This window comes from Trachemys scripta, chromosome 14 (genome assembly GCF_013100865.1).
Source record: "Trachemys scripta elegans isolate TJP31775 chromosome 14, CAS_Tse_1.0, whole genome shotgun sequence".
NCBI classification, from domain to species: domain Eukaryota; kingdom Metazoa; phylum Chordata; order Testudines; family Emydidae; genus Trachemys; species Trachemys scripta.
Window position 1 is genome coordinate 3,889,912 of NC_048311.1, and position 16,989 is coordinate 3,906,900.

The following is a 16,989-nucleotide window of genomic DNA, read 5'->3' on the forward strand; positions in this document are numbered from 1 at the left end:
GTACAGTAGTGTCTTGTTTTGGTAAGGGTTTCTAAAACCAATATGCATGTCAGTGTATCTTTATGTTCCAGATGGGAGGTTAAAGAAACATGCCCTGCACTTAGAGTAGAAGGTGTGAGGTTTAAGTACTTGGAGGAGTTCAAATAGCTCATCACTTATGAAAGGCTTGGCCTGTTAATGGGCTCCTGGTTGATAACTAACTGAAGAGAGAGTGCAGTCTCTCTCCCTCGCGGGGGATCCTAAATAAATATTCCACAGAAGTCCTGGGTTTGTCTGAACCAGCTCTGAGTTAATGGTACCTATAGATCTACAACACTCCTGTTCAAATTAAATAGACTCTACTCCAATGAGTATCTTGCTGTATTTAAAGGCATATTTCTAATCATGCCAAATATCCTGGAGTCTGTAAGGCTGGTAAAACTACATTCTATTTTATTTGCCTCCAACAGAAAGCAAGAAAAGTCACAAATAAACCATCATCTATGACTCAGTGGTGGAGAACTAAACTCGGCACGATGCACTCCAAAAAAAAAATATCCAAGAACATGGCCGCAAACAGATCCCAGCTCTCGGAAGCGTCAGCCAGACATTCCTACAGGGGTTGGGAGAGGACAGGCCTCTGGGGAGCCACGCTGGGATCTGGTGACAAAAGGAACTGACTCTGTCCTCAGGGAGCTCAGATCTGCTGGAGTAAAGCAATGGCCTTGCTGTGGCCGCTGCCTGCCCCGCACGAACCCCTTATCTGCTGGCAGCTGCTCTCACAGGCAAGGGCAAGTCACAGCAGTATGTGCAGGTCTGATCCCGGTGGAGGCTTTTCTCACCTTTTGGATATTGGCCCAGAACCTTAATGACATTTAGGCTCCTAAAATCCACTGATATCAAAGGAATAAATACCTTTGAGGGTCTGGGCCATCCTGGGCATGTTGCAGGGAGAGGGGTGAGTGCAGCGGAATCTCTGTTTAAATAGGGTTATCATATTTCAGCACTGAAAAAAGAGGACACTCCATGGTGGCCCTGGCCCTGCCCCAACTCCGCCCCTTCCCCAAAGTCCCTGCCCCAACTCTGCCGCCTCCTCTGAGCACCCTGCATTCCCCCTCCTCCCTCCCGCTCTGATCTTGGTTGGGGGTTGCTAAGTGCTTCCCTGCTCCCCACTCGCCCTGCAGCCTCTGCACCCCCCCCCGCCCCTGCAGCCTCTGTGCCCCCTACCTCCCTGCCCCCTCCTGCGCCCCCCCACCCCTGCAGCCCGAGACCCCTGCTCCCCACTCGCCCTGCAGCCTCTACGCCCCCCTGCACCCTCCCGCCCTGCAGCCTGAGACCCCTGCTCCCCACTTGCCCTGCAGCCCCTGCACCCCCTGCCGCCTCTGAGACCCCTGCTCCCCACTCGCCCTGCAGCCCCTGCACCCCCCCACCCTTGCAGCCTCTGTGCCCCCCCCGCCCCTGCACCCCCCTGCCCCTGCTTGCCCTGCTCCTCCTCGCCCTGCAGCCTCTGCACCACCCCGCCTGCCCTGCTCCCCCGGCAGCCTCTGCCTGGCGGGGGCTTCAGATGCTCAGTGGCGACCAGGGCGGCGCGGGTCCCTGCAGCCCTGGGACACGCCGCCTCCGAGCACATTCCCCAGCCTGTTGTCCCCGGAAATAGCTCCCACGGTGCCGGGTTCCAAGCCGCGCAGGGCAACGGGGACACAGGAACGGTCTGCCAGTGGCCGGGGGGTCCCCGCCCACGAGGGAAGCCTGAGCGCCCCCCCCCCCGCCCAAGCTCGCTACAATGTAGCTGGGGCGGCTGGGCTGCGCTGCGCTGCAGACCCGGCGGATCGTGCTGGGGCCAGTGGACCCAGGCTTATGCCTCCCTATTTCCCTGGACATGTCCGGCTTTTTGGAAATTCCCCCCGGACAGGGATTTGAGCACCAAAAAGCTGGACATGTCCGGGGAAATCTGGACGTATGGTAACTCTAGTTTAAATCTCCATTATCCCTACACAGGACCCCGTAGCAAATGGGGAGCAGGGGGCGATGACTAGCTCGCCTGCCAGGTTTTTTTGTCTCCCTCGGTGACTGGGGGCGGGCCAGGCCAGTTGACACGCTCTGAGACATCTGGAAATGCCTTTTGAGGGACTAGGTTTGTCACCCCTCCAGAACTGTCCTGGAATCCCAGGAATTAAAGATTAATCTTTAATTAAAGATTACGTCATGCAATGAAACCTCCAGGAATACATCCCACCAAAACTGGCAACCCTACTGTGAGAACAGGGAATCCCAGGGCAGCTGCACCAACGGTCATTTATACTGCATCTGAGTGTCACGTTTATATTGTTCCCCCACTGTTAGCCTCCATGTGTCACTTTTATACTGTTCCCCCACCCCATTAGCCACTAAGTAACACATCTATACCGTCCCTCTATCCGGTTAGCCTCTGAGCCTCACATTTATACCATTCCCCGCCACACACCCTCTTGTTAGCCTCCAACTGTCATGTTTATCCTATCCCCCTTTGGCTCCCTCCACCCTGCAGCCCAGTCCGTGCATCCCCTCAGGGCTCCTCCTCCCCATGGCTCCGCTGGTGTTTGATAAGGTTGGCCCGGCGGGTGAATCCTTTCCTGCACCGGGAACACTTATAGGGTTTGCCACCCATGTGGGTCCGCTGGTGGATGATGAGGTCGAGAGTGAGGCCGAAGGCCTTCCCGCACTCGCTACACTTGTAGGGCCGCTTGCCCAGGTGGCTGCGCTGGTGCTTGGTGAGATGCGAGCTCTGGCTGAAGGATTCCCCGCACTCGGGGCATTTGAAAGGCTTTTCTCCGGTGTGGATGCGCCGGTGCCGCTCCAGGTGGGAGACCCAGGCGAAGCCTTTCCCGCAGTCGCCGCACTTGTAGCTCTTCTCCGCCGCGTGGCCCTGCTGGTGGGCCAGGAAGGCGGCGTTGTCCCCAAAGCGCTTGCCGCAGTCCCCACACTTGTAAGGCCGGTCGGGGGAGTGGGTCTTGCGGTGCTGGAGCAGGTGGGCCTTCTGGGCGAAGCGCTCCCCGCAGCTGGTGCAGGGGAAGGGGCGCTCGCCCGTGTGGACCCGCCGGTGCCGCTCCAGGTGAGAGGCCCAGACGAAGCCTTTGCCACAGTCACCGCAGCGGTGGGCCCTCTCCCGCCGGTGGGAGCGCTGGTGCCGGGCCAGGGCCGGGCCAGCTCGGAAGCACTTCCCGCAGTCGCCGCAGCGCAGGGGTTTCTTTCCCAGGTGGGTCCGCTTGTGGCGGGCTAGGTCCGAGCTCTGACAGAAACTTTTCCCACAGTGCGGGCAGCGGTAAGGACGCTCCCCCGTGTGGCTGCGCCGGTGCTTTGCCAGATGGGAGCTTTGGCTGAAGGATTCCCCGCACTCGGGGCATTTGAAGGGCTTTTCACCGGTGTGGATGCGCCGGTGCCGCTCTAGGTGGGAGGCCCAGATGAAGCCCTTGCCGCAGTGGCTACATTTGTGGGGTTTGTCCGCCGCGTGGCCCTGCTGGTGGGCGGCCAGCTCGTCAGGCCGGGCGAAGCGCTTCCCACAGTCACCGCACTTGTGGGGCCGGTCGCTGGTGTGGGTGCGGCGGTGCTGCAGCAGGTGGGAGCTCTGGCTGTAGCTTTCCCCACACTCAGGGCAGCGGAAGGGGCGCTCCCCGGTGTGGATGCGCCGGTGCCGCTCCAGGTGCGAGGCCCAGATGAAGCTCTTGCCGCAGTCCTGGCAGCGGAAGGGTTTGGCACGCTCCTCGGCCGGCTTGCCCTTCCGCTGCCGGCCCCCAGCCGTCCCACACTCTAAACTCTTCCTGCAGTCGCCACAGCGAGTCTGGGCCACTGTGCCCTTCGGCTTCCTCAGGCCTGGGCCGCGCTGCGTGGCTTTGTCATGCTTCTTCCCTGGCTGGCCTTTCTTTTGTTCATCGGAGTCGGCAGGGCTCTTTTCCCACTCAGGGTTCTGAGAAGTGCGTGGTTCCAGCTCCTCTGAGCCTTCCTCCTCCTCCTCCTCCTCCTCAGCATCCTCCTCCTCGTTGTCGCTCACCAAACCATCAGCTGCTGGGATAAAGGGAGAGAGAGTCCAGGCATGAGTCACTCCCTGCACAGGGGCGTGGGGGGGAGGGGAAAGGAACCCGGATTTCCCCAAAGAAGAGAGAGGAAGGGGTTTATTCTGCCTTCACATCCCATCTGAAGACTCCGGGGAAGGGAGCTGCTGCCAGGTACAAGCCAGGACGGTTGGGGAACCACGACTGACGTCTGCCACAAATACACATCTGGAGTTAGTTGAAAAGCGACAATTATGATTCGTGGGAATTTTTTTTAGGTGGTTTTTAATTTTATTTAATTTCCTACACCAAAAATGTCACTGTAAGAACCTGAAGTCAGAAAAGTCACAGAATTTAAGGCTAAAAAGGGACATCTAGTCTGAAATCCCTTTCTCTCAATTTTCAGTTTTCGAAAAACCATCTGCAGTTTAAAACTTTGAGCTGTCTCTAAAAATGTTCAGTTTTCATATATCAGCTAACCAACCAATAATTTTATTGCAAAACCTTTTATTTTATTTTATTTTATTTTATTTTTTAAGAAAAGCAGATTATTTTGATTTTCTAGTTTTGGGTTGAAAAAGTGGAAATTCTGACCAAAATGAAGATTTCCTGCAAAAATGTTTGTTTTGGTGAAAACACTCCTTTTTTTGGTCCTCCCTCTTAAAAAAAAGAAAAAGGTTTTATTAGCAAATTCCAACCAGCTATAGCCACAACGCCTGCTGCGGGCTACAAACCTGACCCGGGTGGGAGGAGGCAGAAGCCGGGAGCTCACGGGAATTCCAGCGGCTGTGTCATTTGTGCCCCATTCACCGAGGTGGATGGGCCGGGGGAGTCTGATTCACCCGGTTGCTCACCTGTGTGGGCTCCTCGGGGGCTCTCCCGTCCCTGGAAATCCCGGGCGGATGGCTCCTCCCCTCGTTCCATCCAGGAGATCAGGTCGGGTTTAGAAATCGGAAATAGTGCTCGTGGGGGAAAAACAGGTGATATCAGGGTTCATTAGGTGTCTCTACTCCAGCTCCTTGCTCTCTGATTCTGCCTCTCTGGCTGCCCCCTTGTCCTGGGGGGTCTCTTTTCTTCCTCAGCTCTTTGCTGGCTCAGCTGTTCAACAGCTGAATCCCTCTCTCCTGGCCTGGTCTCTGTCGTCGTCGTACTGGTATGGCTGTCAATCATGGCCACCTGGGCAGACATGCTACTGTTTCGATGATGACGGTTACCAGTCATAATATACTATTTTCTGCCAATTGCCCAATATTGTCTGCTAAGCACCCAGAAGAGGCCGAGGGCGATGCTGGGTGCTGGCGGACGTGGGGCTGGCAGACGTGGGGCTGCATTGCTACACAGCAGCAGCCCCTTGCCTTTTGGCAGATGATGGCATATTATGATTGGTATCCGTCATCGTCATACTGGTATGGCTGTCACTCATGCTGCAGCGTCGGCTGCCACCTTAAGATGTAAAAAATAGATTTGTTCTGTGTTCATTTGCTTCCCCTTCCTCCGTGAAATCAACGGCCTGCTAAGCCCAGGGTTTCCAGTTTAATCTTTGGGGGGACCATTCTGTGTGACAGTTGTTTGTGTTTCTCCCTGTTCCTGTACCTGTACGCCATGTCGTCACTCGGCCCTCCCTCCCTCCCGCCCTCCTTCTCCTGGTCCATCAGATACTACTTTCGCGCCTTTTTTCTGACCAGGCGCCATAGCTAGCACTGGGATCATGGAGCCCGCTCAGATCACCGCGGCAATTATGAGCACTATGAACACCACGCGCATTGTCCTGGAGTACATGCAGAGCCAGAACATGCCAAGGCGAAACCCGGACCAGGCGAGGAGGCGATTGCAGCGCGGCGACGAGAGTGATGAGGAAATTGACATGGCCATAGACCTCTCACAAGGCACAGGCCCCAGCAATGTGGAAATCATGGTGTTACTGGGGCAGGTTGATACCGTGGAACGCCGATTCTGGGCCCGGGAAACAAGCACAGACTGGTGGGACCGCATCGTGCTGCAGGTATGGGACGATTCCCAGTGGCTGCGAAACTTTCGCATGCGTAAGGGCACTTTCATGGAACTTTGTGACTTGCTTTCCCCTGCCCTGAAACGCCAGGATACCAAGATGAGAGCAGCCCTCACAGTTGAGAAGCGAGTGGCAATAGCCCTGTGGAAGCTTGCAACGCCAGACAGCTACCGGTCAGTCGGGAATCAATTTGGAGTGGGCAAATCTACTGTGGGGGCTGCTGTGATCCAATTTGCCAGGGCAATGAAAGACCTGGTGATAGCAAGGGTAGTGACTCTGGGCAACGTGCAGTCAATAGTGGATGGTTTTGCTGAAATGGGATTCCCAAACTGTGGCGGGGCCATAGACGGAACCCATATCCCTATCTTGTCACCGGAGCACCAAGCCACCGACTACATAAACCGCAAGGGGTACTTTTCAATGCTGCTGCAAGCCCTGGTGGATCACAAGGGACGTTTCACCAACATCAACGTGGGATGGCCGGGAAAGGTACATGATGCTCGCGTCTTCAGGAACTCTGCTCTGTTTCGAAAGCTGGAGGAAGGGACTTTCTTCCCGGACCAGAAAGTGACCATTGGGGATGTTGAAATGCCTATCGTGATCCTTGGGGACCCAGCCTACCCCTTAATGCCATGGCTCATGAAGCCATACACAGGCAGCCTGGACAGGAGTCAGGACCTGTTCAACTACAGGCTGAGCAAGTGCCGAATGGTGGTGGAATGTGCATTTGGACGTTTAAAAGCGCGCTGGCGCAGCTTACTGACTCGCTCAGACCTCAGCGAAAAGAATATCCCCATTGTTATTGCTGCTTGCTGTGCGCTCCACAATATCTGTGAGAGTAAGGGGGAGACATTTATGGCGGGGTGGGAGGTTGAGGCAACTCGCCTGGCCGCTGATTACGCGCAGCCAGACACCAGGGCGGTTAGAGGAGCACAGCAGGGCGCGGTGCGCATCAGAGAAGCTTTGAAAACGAGTTTTGTGACTGGCCAGGCTACTGTGTGAAACTTCTGTTTGTTTCTCCTTGATGAACCCTCCAACCCCCTCCCCGACCCGGTTCACTCTACTTCCCTGTAAACCAACCACCCCACCCCACCCTCCCCTCCCCTCCCGCTTGCAGAGGCAATAAAGTCATTGTTTTTTCACATTCATGCATTCTTTATTAGTTCCTTACAGAGGTAGGGGGATAATTGCCAAGGTAGCAGGGATGGGTGGGGGAGGAGGGATGGAAAAGGACACACTGCATTTTAAAACTTTAACTCTTATTGAAGCCCAGCCTTCTGATGCTTGGGCGATCATCTGGGGTGGAGTGACTGGGTGGACGGAGGCCCCCCCACCGTGTTCTTGGGCGTCTGGGTGACGAGGCTATGGAACTTGGGGAGGAGGGCTGTTGGTTACACAGGGGCTGTAGCGGCGGTCTCTGCTCCTGCTGCCTTTCCTGCAACTCAACCATACGCTCGAGCATATCACTTTGATGCTCCAGCAGACGGAGCATTGCCTCTTGCCGTCTGTCTGCAAGCTGACGCCACCTATCGTCTTCAGCCCGCCACCTCTCCTCTCGTTCATGTTGGACTTTTCTCATCTCCGACATTGACTGCCTCCACGCATTCTGCTGTGCTCTATCAGCGTGGGAGGACATCTGCAGCTCCGTGAACATCTCGTCCCTCGTCTTACGTTTTCTCTTTCTAATGTTCACGAGCCTCTGCGAAGGAGAAACATTTGCAGCTGGTGGAGGAGAAGGGAGAGGTGGTTAAAAAAGACACATTTTAGGGAACAATGGGTACACTCTTTCATTACAAGGTCGCATATTTCGGCTTGCAGGCAGCCATCGTAGGCCACAGTGTTTTGGCTTATTTAACCTTCTTAACATGCGGGAAAGGTTGCAAACAGCAGCGCATTTCCCATCTCAAGGATGAATTGGGTTGTCCATTTAAAATGGGGTTTCAATGTAAAAGGAGGGGGCTGCGGTTTCCCGGTTAACATGCGGCACAAACACAAGTAAACCACCCCCCCCACACACACACACACGATTCTCTGGGATGATCACTTCACCCCTCCCCCCCACCGCGTGGTTAACAGCGGGGAACATTTCTGGTCCGAATAGCAGGAACGGGCGCCTCTGAATGTCCCCCTTAATAAAATCACCCCATTTCAACCAGGAGAGCTTTCTGGAGATGTCCCTGGAGGATTTCCGCTCCATCCCCATACACGTTAACAGACTTGCTTGCTTTTTTTTGTAATGTTTACAAATATTTACAAAGTTACACTCACCAGAGGTCTCCTGTGTGCCCTGAGGGTCTTGGGTGAGTTCGGGGGTTACTGGTTCCAGGTCCAGTGTCACAAACATATCCTGGCTGTTGGGGAAACCGGTTTCTCCGCTTCCTTGCTGCTGTGAGCTACCTACAGTACCTCCATCGTCATCTTCCTCGTTCCCCGAACCGTCTTCCCTGTGTGTTTCTCCAGTGAGAGAGTCATAGCACACGGTTGGGGTAGTGGTGGCTGCACCCCCTAGGATCGCATGCAGCTCCGCGTAGTAGCGGCAAGTTTGCGGCTCTGCCCCGGACCTTCCGTTTGCTTCTCTGGCTTTGTGGTAGGCTTGCCTTAGCTCCTTAATTTTCACGCGGCACTGCTGTGTGTCCCTGTTATGGCCTCGGTCCTTCATGGCCTTGGAGATCTTTTCTAATACTTTTCCATTTCTTTTACTGCTACGGAGTTCAGCTATCACTGCTTCATCTCCCCATATGGCGAGCAGATCTCGTACCTCCCGTTCGGTCCATGCTGGAGCTCTTTTGCGATCCTGGGAGGACTCCATGACGGTTACCTGTGCTGATGAGCTCTGCGTGGTCACCTGTGCTCTCCACGCTGGGCAAACAGGAAATGAAATTCAAACCTTCGCGGGTCTTTTCCTGTCTACCTGGTCAGTGCATCTGAGTTGAGAGCGCTGTCCAGAGCGGTCACAATGAAGCACTGTGGGATAGCTCCCGGAGGCCAATAACATCGAATTCCGTCCACACTACCCCAATTCCGACCCGCAAAGGCCGGTTTTATCGCTAATCCCCTCGTCGGAGGTGGTGTAAAGAAACCGGTTTAAAGGGCCCTTTAAGTCGAAAGAAAGGGCCTCGTTGTGTGGACGTGTCCAGGCTTAATTCGGTTTAACGCTGCTAAAGTCGACCTAAACCCGTAGTGTAGACCAGGCCTGTGATGTGTTCTCCTTGCTCTTTCCGATCCAGGCCTCATCTCATTTCCCTGTCCCCCAGTTCATCCTCCTGCCCCTGCCGCTCACAACTTCCCTAACTCCTCTGGTCTCTTTCTCCCCTTATCTCTACTGACTCCAAGCTCACAGCCTTCAAGTCTGTGCCTTCTTCTTTTACACTCGCTTACTGTCGTTCCTCTCTGTCCATCTCCTCCAAACCTCCTGTCCTCTGGCCCATCCTCTGGGCTTTATAGCCTGCCCAGCCCTAGAAGATGACCATAGATGTTGCTGTTCTGTCCACTCTGCGGCCTTGACTGCACCAGAGAAATTAACCATGCTAAGAGCTGTTTCAATCTCCCCACACGCTTGTAGCACGCCCTGGGTCCGCTTGCAAATGTGCTGCACGCAGTTATGACCCAGGCTATGCGAGTAAGGACTTTCCAGGGCTGAAGTCTGACCTGCATTAGTCTTCTTAGAGTATGTGCGACATGCCTCAAGGGGCATGTGACCAGAGTTAATCACCAAATTGGGCCCATTGGTTGGATCATTAGCTTCCCCGGGCCGAGTACTGACGGGGAGGGAGATGTGAACGCTGATCCACACCCCGCCACGGTGTTAGTCCGCGGTGAAGGTAAGCTAGCCAGAACTGCCCGACAAGTCCTGCGGCTGAACCACAGCCAGTCCTGTGGACACTGCGCTGGGCTGGCAGTCGGGATGCCCAGATTCTATTCCTGGGTGACCTTGGGCGAGTCACTGCCTCTGTTTTCCCTCCCTCCCTTTATCTGTTTGAAGTACAAGCTCTTCAGAACCGGCATCCCCACCGGCTAGATTTGAGGGTGGGGCGAAGTACAACAGAACCCCAGTTTTGGTTGGGGTCACTCGTAGCTGCCGTAACAAAACTCACAGCAGCGTCAGTGGACTCTCCAGCTGTCGGAGAGGCTACCCAGAGGGCACTGCCGTTTGGGAGGTGAATGCAGGACAAACCTGCAGTGGTTCAGTAAGCCGGGCCAGCGCTGAGCCCCTTGGGATTACAGCTATTCAGCTCGAATGGCTTCATTCTCTGGTGTAGACCAAAGGCCTTGACTGTGTCATCCCGCTCTGCGCTAGGCCGAGCCATCCTCCCCTTTTATCCTCTGACTCTGCGGACACCTTCCTTCCCCCGGCCTAGAGCGTGTAGACTATCAGTAAAAAAAGCAGATTTTGCACTAAATCTATAAATGACACAGATTTCAGTTTGCTGTTGTTCGCAGGGCTGTATTACGGACCGTTCACAGCAGCCGAGGAGCGGCAATGTGGTCAGTAAGGAGACCCAGGTTTAATTCCTGGTTCTTCCATTCATTTTACCCCAGGCCGCCTCTGTAAAAAAAGAAGAGCTAATGATGCTCTCCTGTAAACGCTGGGAGAGCCAACCCAGAGCTGTTTAGGGGGGGGGGGGTGTCCAAGCACCTACAACCAAGGTTAGTATGTCTGGGACCATCCAAGGTGCCTGAATTCTCATGCATTAGCCTGGGCGGTTTGGGGCCCTGACAGATGCCATCCAGCCAGTTCCTCCTGGTTAGGCTGAACTGGGAAACTGACAGTATCCCTACTTCACCTCTGATCTTCAGTTCGCCTCCTCAGTTTCTTCGGTTTCCTCCTTTCAAACCCCATCGCCTCCTGCCTGCCAGCCCTTCTTATCCCCCGCCACAATCTCTTTCCTCTGGCGCCTCCCCTTTCAGGCAGGCCTCTGTTCTCCTCCACTCTAGATGATTTCTCCATCTCTCCTCTCCCTCCATCCCTCTCCGGCCCAGCTCCTAAATACCTTTGAGGTTCTGGGCTTTTGTGCTCTGCTTCCATCCAGCCCAACTTCCCCCTCTCCACTAGCTGAGCTAGCAACCAGCTCCTGGCCTGACCTATCCCCCCAAACACATCCTCATTGCACTCTCCACTGCCACAGCCCTGACCCCATTTCCCCCAGGCCTTCCCTACGCGTCCTCCTCCCACCGCACTCGCGGCTCTGCCTGCTCCGCCTCTGGACTTGTGGCCTCTGTCTTCAGCCCCCTCCTCGCTCCATGGTTTTGGTCGTCTTCCGGTCCCCTCTGCCTCTCCCCGGTATCCCCTTGCCCTGGCATCAGACCCTTCCTGCCACAGTCTCCAGCTCCCACGGAGAGAGCGGGTTGAAAAATGAACAAATAAATCAATATTCAGGCAAAAAATTGCAAAGTTGTTTTCATCTCAGTGTCCCACATTTTTTTTTAATTCAATTTCCCCCCGAAATTCCATTTCTTGGGAAACAAAAAAACACTGTTGATAATGGCTTTGATACAAATTTTGGGAAAACAAGTATCCAAAAAAAGTGGCTTCTTCCGCCCCCAAAACTTTGACAATTCTTTGGGGGGGGAAGTTTTTTTTTTTTTTGGGGGGGGGGGGGGTGGAAGCTGACTCTTCCTAAGAAAAACCATCTGGTTTGAGAACTGTGGACCACCTCGAGCCCTGCGTCCTTTCCACTTATCCAGCCCCTGGCTACTTCCTGCCGCTCCTTAATCCTACGACAGCTCCTCAGTCTGCCCTTTGCTATCAGCAAAGCACAGTGCTCTGTGGCAACTTGCTTAGGATTCATGAAACATTTAATACTCAATCAGCGTCAAGGATTCCTGCAGGGCTTTCTAGCCGCACCGGCATGATACCTGCTTCCTCACATCTGGCTTTCCTAGGCTGCAGCTCCCTGCCTTTCTTCTCCTCCCGGTCCCGTCTTCACGGAGAGGGGAAAGGGCATGGGGGCAGGAAGGAGTGGATTTAAGTTGGAGAGAAGAGAAGGGAGAGATGAAAAGAGTTCCTCACCCAGGGACATCAGGGTCTCATAGCTTTCCTGCATGACGTCCCGGTACAGGGCTCTCTGCCGCGGATCCAGCATCACCCAGGGCTCCATGGTGAAACAGTCGCCTCCTCTAACGTCACCAGCGGCTGTAACGACAAACACCCCCTGCTCAGTACCTGCTGCCCATCTCCCATACGTTGCATCTGTCACTGAGTGGCTGGCTCCTTGGAAAAGAAGTGGGTCCAGCACCCCTATACCTCGGGTGGCCAGACCTCCTGATAGCAGGGGCTTTGTCTTATATACACCCCACTCCCTGAAAAAACGGGTCCCAATTTTTCATTCTTGCTACCTGGTCACCCTAGCAGCACAGGTGTGTCCCACTGGGGCTAATCCATGGAGATCTGGGAGCAGGAGGTTGGCTTCCAGTGAAGGGCTCCCAAGGAAGATCCTTGCTGAGGTGCAGGGGGGGAACTGCAGAGAATTAGAAAGGTTTGCTGGGGAAAAAGACTCAGGAAATGGGCAGGCAAGAGACAGCTGAGAAGAGACTGAAAGAGGCAGGAGGTGGAGGTGAGAGATGCCTGAGCAGGGTATGAGGTGTGTCGTTCAACTGTGTCGAAGGAGCAGTGTGTACCGGGGGACAGGGGGAATGGACTGTGTTAGGGGCAATTTTGTACCGTGTGGGATAATAAAGGGTAAGGGTAATATTGGACACAGAAGAACATGCGGTGGAGCCTGAGAAGGGGAACCAGAAGGTGGGGTGCCTGCAGGGCCGTGCCATGAGGGGGTCTTTGGAGACAGTAACACAACCCCTCAGAGAACAGGCCTGGCTTCATGCAGGTATACCAGGGGATGAGTCTGCCACTCGGGCCTAGACGGTGGCTCTTTGTCCCTGCTCATTGCAGACCCACCTCCCACACAAATCAGCCAACAACACGCCGCCTCACCCTGCACTTTCCTCTCTTTGGCCACCCCAGCTCTGTAGCAGCTGATCAGTCCCGTGTTTGGGACCCACAGGGCTGGTCTACACTGAAAACTTACATCGGTCTAACTATGTTGGTCAGGGGTGTGAAAAATCCACACCCTTGAGAGATGTAGTGAAGCCAAGCTAAGCTAATCTAGACAGCGCTCAGTCGATGGATGTGGATTAGCTACAGTGACAGGAGAACCCCTCCCATCATATAGTGAGCGTCTACACGGAAGCCCTACAGCAGTGGAGCTGCTCGGTGTCACTGTTAAGTGTGGACAGACCCTGAGAGCTCCCTGCCATACAGAGGAAAGGGCTGAGTTTCAGGTATTCCAGGGTTTGTTCCATTGACAGGTGAATTCTACACCCTCCCCAACAGGCCTGTTCCCAAAACTCAGACCCGGAGTCACACAAGTCACAGCAGACTTGTCATGTCCCTCCCTTCCTTCCCCTGCTGCATTTAGTGTCCCTTTCCTCCTCCAGCAGCTCACTAAAAATACCCTCACTGAGCTGAACAGAACTTGCTCCATGCCCCAGGCGGGTTGGGACGATCTGGAGAGAAAAGGGCTTGTTATGCTGCAGCTGGTGACTGGGGAAGTTCTAGAAGGTGCTTTAGTCCACTTCACCCCCTAGGCTTTTTCCTTGCAGACAGACACTAGGCTCTGCCATAGGTGCTGGGGGTGCTTGGTTTGAAGTCATTTCCATCATTTACAGGGTTTACAGTTTTGTTTACTGGCTTTCAGCACCCCCACTATAAAAATTGTTCCAGCACCTATGGCTCTGCCTTGCTGGGAAACCGCTGAGGGCTTGTCTACAACGACAGGTTAGGTCGGTGTAATTATGTCGCTCGGGGGGTGAATAAGCCACACCCCTTGAACGATGTAAATTACACCGACCTACGTGCCAGTGTGGACAGCGCTATGTGGGTGGCCGAGCTTTGCCCGCCGGCTTAGCTACCGCCTCTTGCAGAGATGGTTTTATTATGCTGACGGGACAGCTCGCTCCCATCAGCATAGAGCATCTTCAACAGATGCCCTATGCAGCTGCGCCGCTGCAGCGCTTCTAGTATAGACAAGCCCCGTGTCACGTTAGCAGACCTGGCCCCTCCCACCAGGACTAAAGCCATCCAAACATTTTTAAACCCTGCCAGGAACAGAGTCTCGGACTCACGTGCGGAACCCAAGAAGCCGCCTGTTTGGGGGGATTCCCCTTGGGCACAGGCAGAACAGCGCGGGGACCAGGCAGAACTGACTTTTCCTCTCTCTCTGCTTCTCACCTTGTTCATGGGAAAGGGAATCTGCCCCAGGGACGCTGCAATAAATGGGTCTGGGCAGGTTTGGCTCCCGGGGCTTCCCAATGTGACACTTTCATGACTGGCAGTTCGGTCCTGCCCTGCTCCCAGCAAGGATACCTGCTCCCTGATAGAAACGGGGGGGGGGGGGGGGAGTGTATGGTGCTGGCTTAGGCAGCCGGGAGGGCTCTCTGCTCCCTCTGAACCCCAGCAGCAGCCTGCGGGCGCGTGATAACAAGCAGGGGGCTGAATAGAAGGGTCTATAGCCTGCCCATGGGGACAGAAGGAGGAGTAGGGACTGAAACGGGACAGGACAGAATTGGGGAGGCTGGTGGGAAGAGGGGTAAAATGAGGGGGGCTACCCCAGCTTCCCTACAACCCTCACCCCAGTCTGCCTCAGGATCCCCCTACACCCACAACAACCTGCTGCCCGTTACCAAGGGCTCACCCCATGTTACCTGCAGTGCTACGGGCTGTCCCCACCAACTCTCCTCCCAGACACGGTCCTCCAGAATCCCCCTCCCCTCCCCGGTGGCCTCTGACTCCCTGCAATACCCTGGTCCCCAGAGGTGCTCTGGGTTCATCCCCACGCCCTTTGGGGAGCTGTGGGGAACCCCCATCACGCCCTGTTTCCAGGCCTGGGGGAACCCCCCAAAGCGGAATCCTCTAAACATGCGTCACTGGCAAGACTCGTCACTCAGAGAGTGGGCACAAAACTGGGCCCCTTGGGAGCCCGTAATAACCTCCCACCCCACTGATTGCTCCTGCCAGTCTCTCCCCCTGTGTCCCTCCCTCGGGCTGGGAGACTCGGTCCCCGGCCCGGCCCGGGGCGTTCGCTCTCCCGGAGCTGGCTCGGGTCCTGCAGGCGCTCAGGGGGGCAGAGCCGGGGGGTCAGGGAGGGCAGCAGCTCTGGGACTCGCAGACCCCCCCTCCTCTTCCCCCCGGGAGCAGAGCTGGGGCGAGGAGGGGCCGTTGGTGCGGAGTCACTTTCCTGCCCGGCCCCAGCCCTTTCCCCGGGTCTCTCCCCTCACCTGCAGGCTCCGGCTCAGGGGCTGGTGTCGGCAGAGCCCGGGGCTGCCCCAGGGGCTGGTTCCAGCCCCCGCAGAAAGTCCCCCCGGCTGGGCACAGAGCGGGGTTAACGCAGGTTTCCGACCCACCGCAGCAGCGGCTCAGTCTGCGATCTCGGGTCACAATAGAGCTGGCGCCCGCCGCCACTACCAGTCACCCCGTCTCGCTCCGGAAACCAAACCCCGGTATCCGGGCCGGAGGAAACACAGCGCAGCCAGAGCCCTCTAGAGGCAGCCGAGACAGACTCCGCTTTCCCCGGCCCCTCCGCTCCCTGGCAGAACCTAGTGCTCGTTCCAGATGTGTCTCTAGCTGCAGCCCATAGCACCATGGTATCCCAGTGTCACACAAGCTTTCATCTAGCCTCGGCATCCTCCTCCCAGCACTGCTGGGACGCAGGTTAGCTCCACGGGAAACTGAGGCACAAACAGTCTAAGTGACCTATGATAAAAACATAAGAAGGGCCATACTGAGTCAGACCAATGGCCCATCTAGCCAGTATCCTGTCTTCTGACAGCGGCCAATGCCAGGTGCCCTAGAGGGAATGAACAGCACAGGCAATCATCAAGTGATCCATCCCCTGTCGCCCATTCCCAGCTTCTGGCAAACAGAGGCTAGGGACACCTGATCATCCTGGCTAATAACCATTGATGTACCTATCCTCCATGAACTTATCTAGTTCTTTTTTGAACCCTGTTATAGTCTTGGCCTTCACAACATCCTCCGGCAATGAGTTCCACAGGTTGACTGTGTGTTGTGTGAAGAAATACTTCCTTTTGTTTGTTTTAAACCTGCTGCCTAGTAATTTCATTTGGTGACCCCTAGTTCTTGTGTTATGAGGAGTAAATAACACTTCCTTATTTACTTTCTCCACACTAGTCATGATTTTATAGACCTCAATCATATCCCCCTTGAGTTGCCTTTTTTCCAAGCTGAAAAGTCCCAGTCTTATTAATCTCTCCTCATATGGAAGCTGTTCCATACCCCTAATAATATTTGTTGCCCTTTTCTGAACCTTTTCCAATTCCAATGACGAGCGAGACAAGGTGGGGTGAGGTAATATCTGTTATTGGGCTAACTTCTGTTGGTGAGAGACAAGCTTTGGAATTTAGATTCATAGATTCATAGATTATAGGATTGGAAGGGACCTCGAGAGGTCATCGAGTCCAGTTCCCTGCCCGCATGGCAGGACCAAATACTGTCTAGACCATCCCTGATAGACATTTATCTAACCTACTCTTAAATATCTCCAGAGATGGAGATTCCACAACCTCCCTAGGCAATTTATTCCAGTGTTTAACCACCTTGACAGTTAGGAATTTTTTCCTAATGTCCAACCTAGACCTCCCTTGCTGCAGTTTAAGCCCATTGCTTCTTGTTCTATCCTTAGAGGCTAAGGTGAACAAGTTTTCTCCCTCCTCCTTATGACACCCTTTTAGAAACCTGAAAACTGCTATCATGTCCCCTCTCAGTCTTCCAAACTAAACAAACCCAATTCTTTCAGCCTTCCTTCATAGGTCATGTTCTCAAGACCTTTAATCATTCATGTTGCTCTTCTCTGGACCCTCTCCAATTTCTCCACATCTTTCTTGAAATGCGGTGCCCAGAACTGGACACAATACTCCAGTTGAGACCTAAGCAGCGCAGAGTAGACTGGAAGAATGACT

At 54.7% G+C, this 16,989-nt stretch overlaps 1 protein-coding gene across 4 annotated transcripts; it reads right to left on the reverse strand.

Moving 5' to 3' along the window:
- Positions 1-1,464: 1,464 nt before the first annotated feature.
- LOC117887150 (zinc finger protein CKR1-like) lies at positions 1,465-15,495 on the reverse strand. Of its 4 annotated transcripts, none has more exons than XM_034789446.1 (4): positions 15,289-15,495; positions 12,026-12,148; positions 4,862-4,969; positions 1,465-4,017 (listed from the first exon to the last, which is right to left on the reverse strand). In XM_034789446.1, the coding sequence occupies exons 2-4, from the start codon at positions 12,111-12,113 to the stop codon at positions 2,525-2,527; spliced, it is 1,689 nt and encodes a 562-aa protein (XP_034645337.1). In that variant the 5' UTR covers positions 12,114-12,148; positions 15,289-15,495; the 3' UTR covers positions 1,465-2,524. The 4 variants fall into 4 exon arrangements, with proteins under 4 accessions (XP_034645337.1, XP_034645336.1, XP_034645341.1 ...); XM_034789445.1 differs by having other exon boundaries at positions 1,465-4,020; XM_034789450.1 differs by lacking the exon at positions 4,862-4,969.
- Positions 15,496-16,989: the final 1,494 nt, after the last annotated feature.

Coding starts and splice junctions, on each gene's coding strand:
- LOC117887150 (XM_034789445.1), bottom strand. CDS start 12,113: ATGGAGCCCTGGGTGATGCTGGATCCGCGGCAGAGAGCCCTGTACCGG. Junction 4,970..12,025: donor TGAGACCCTGATGTCCCTGG/GTGAGGAACTCT, acceptor TTCCCCCACGAG/CACTATTTCCGATTTCTAAA. Junction 4,021..4,861: donor CCCCCGAGGAGCCCACACAG/GTGAGCAACCGG, acceptor CCTTTATCCCAG/CAGCTGATGGTTTGGTGAGC.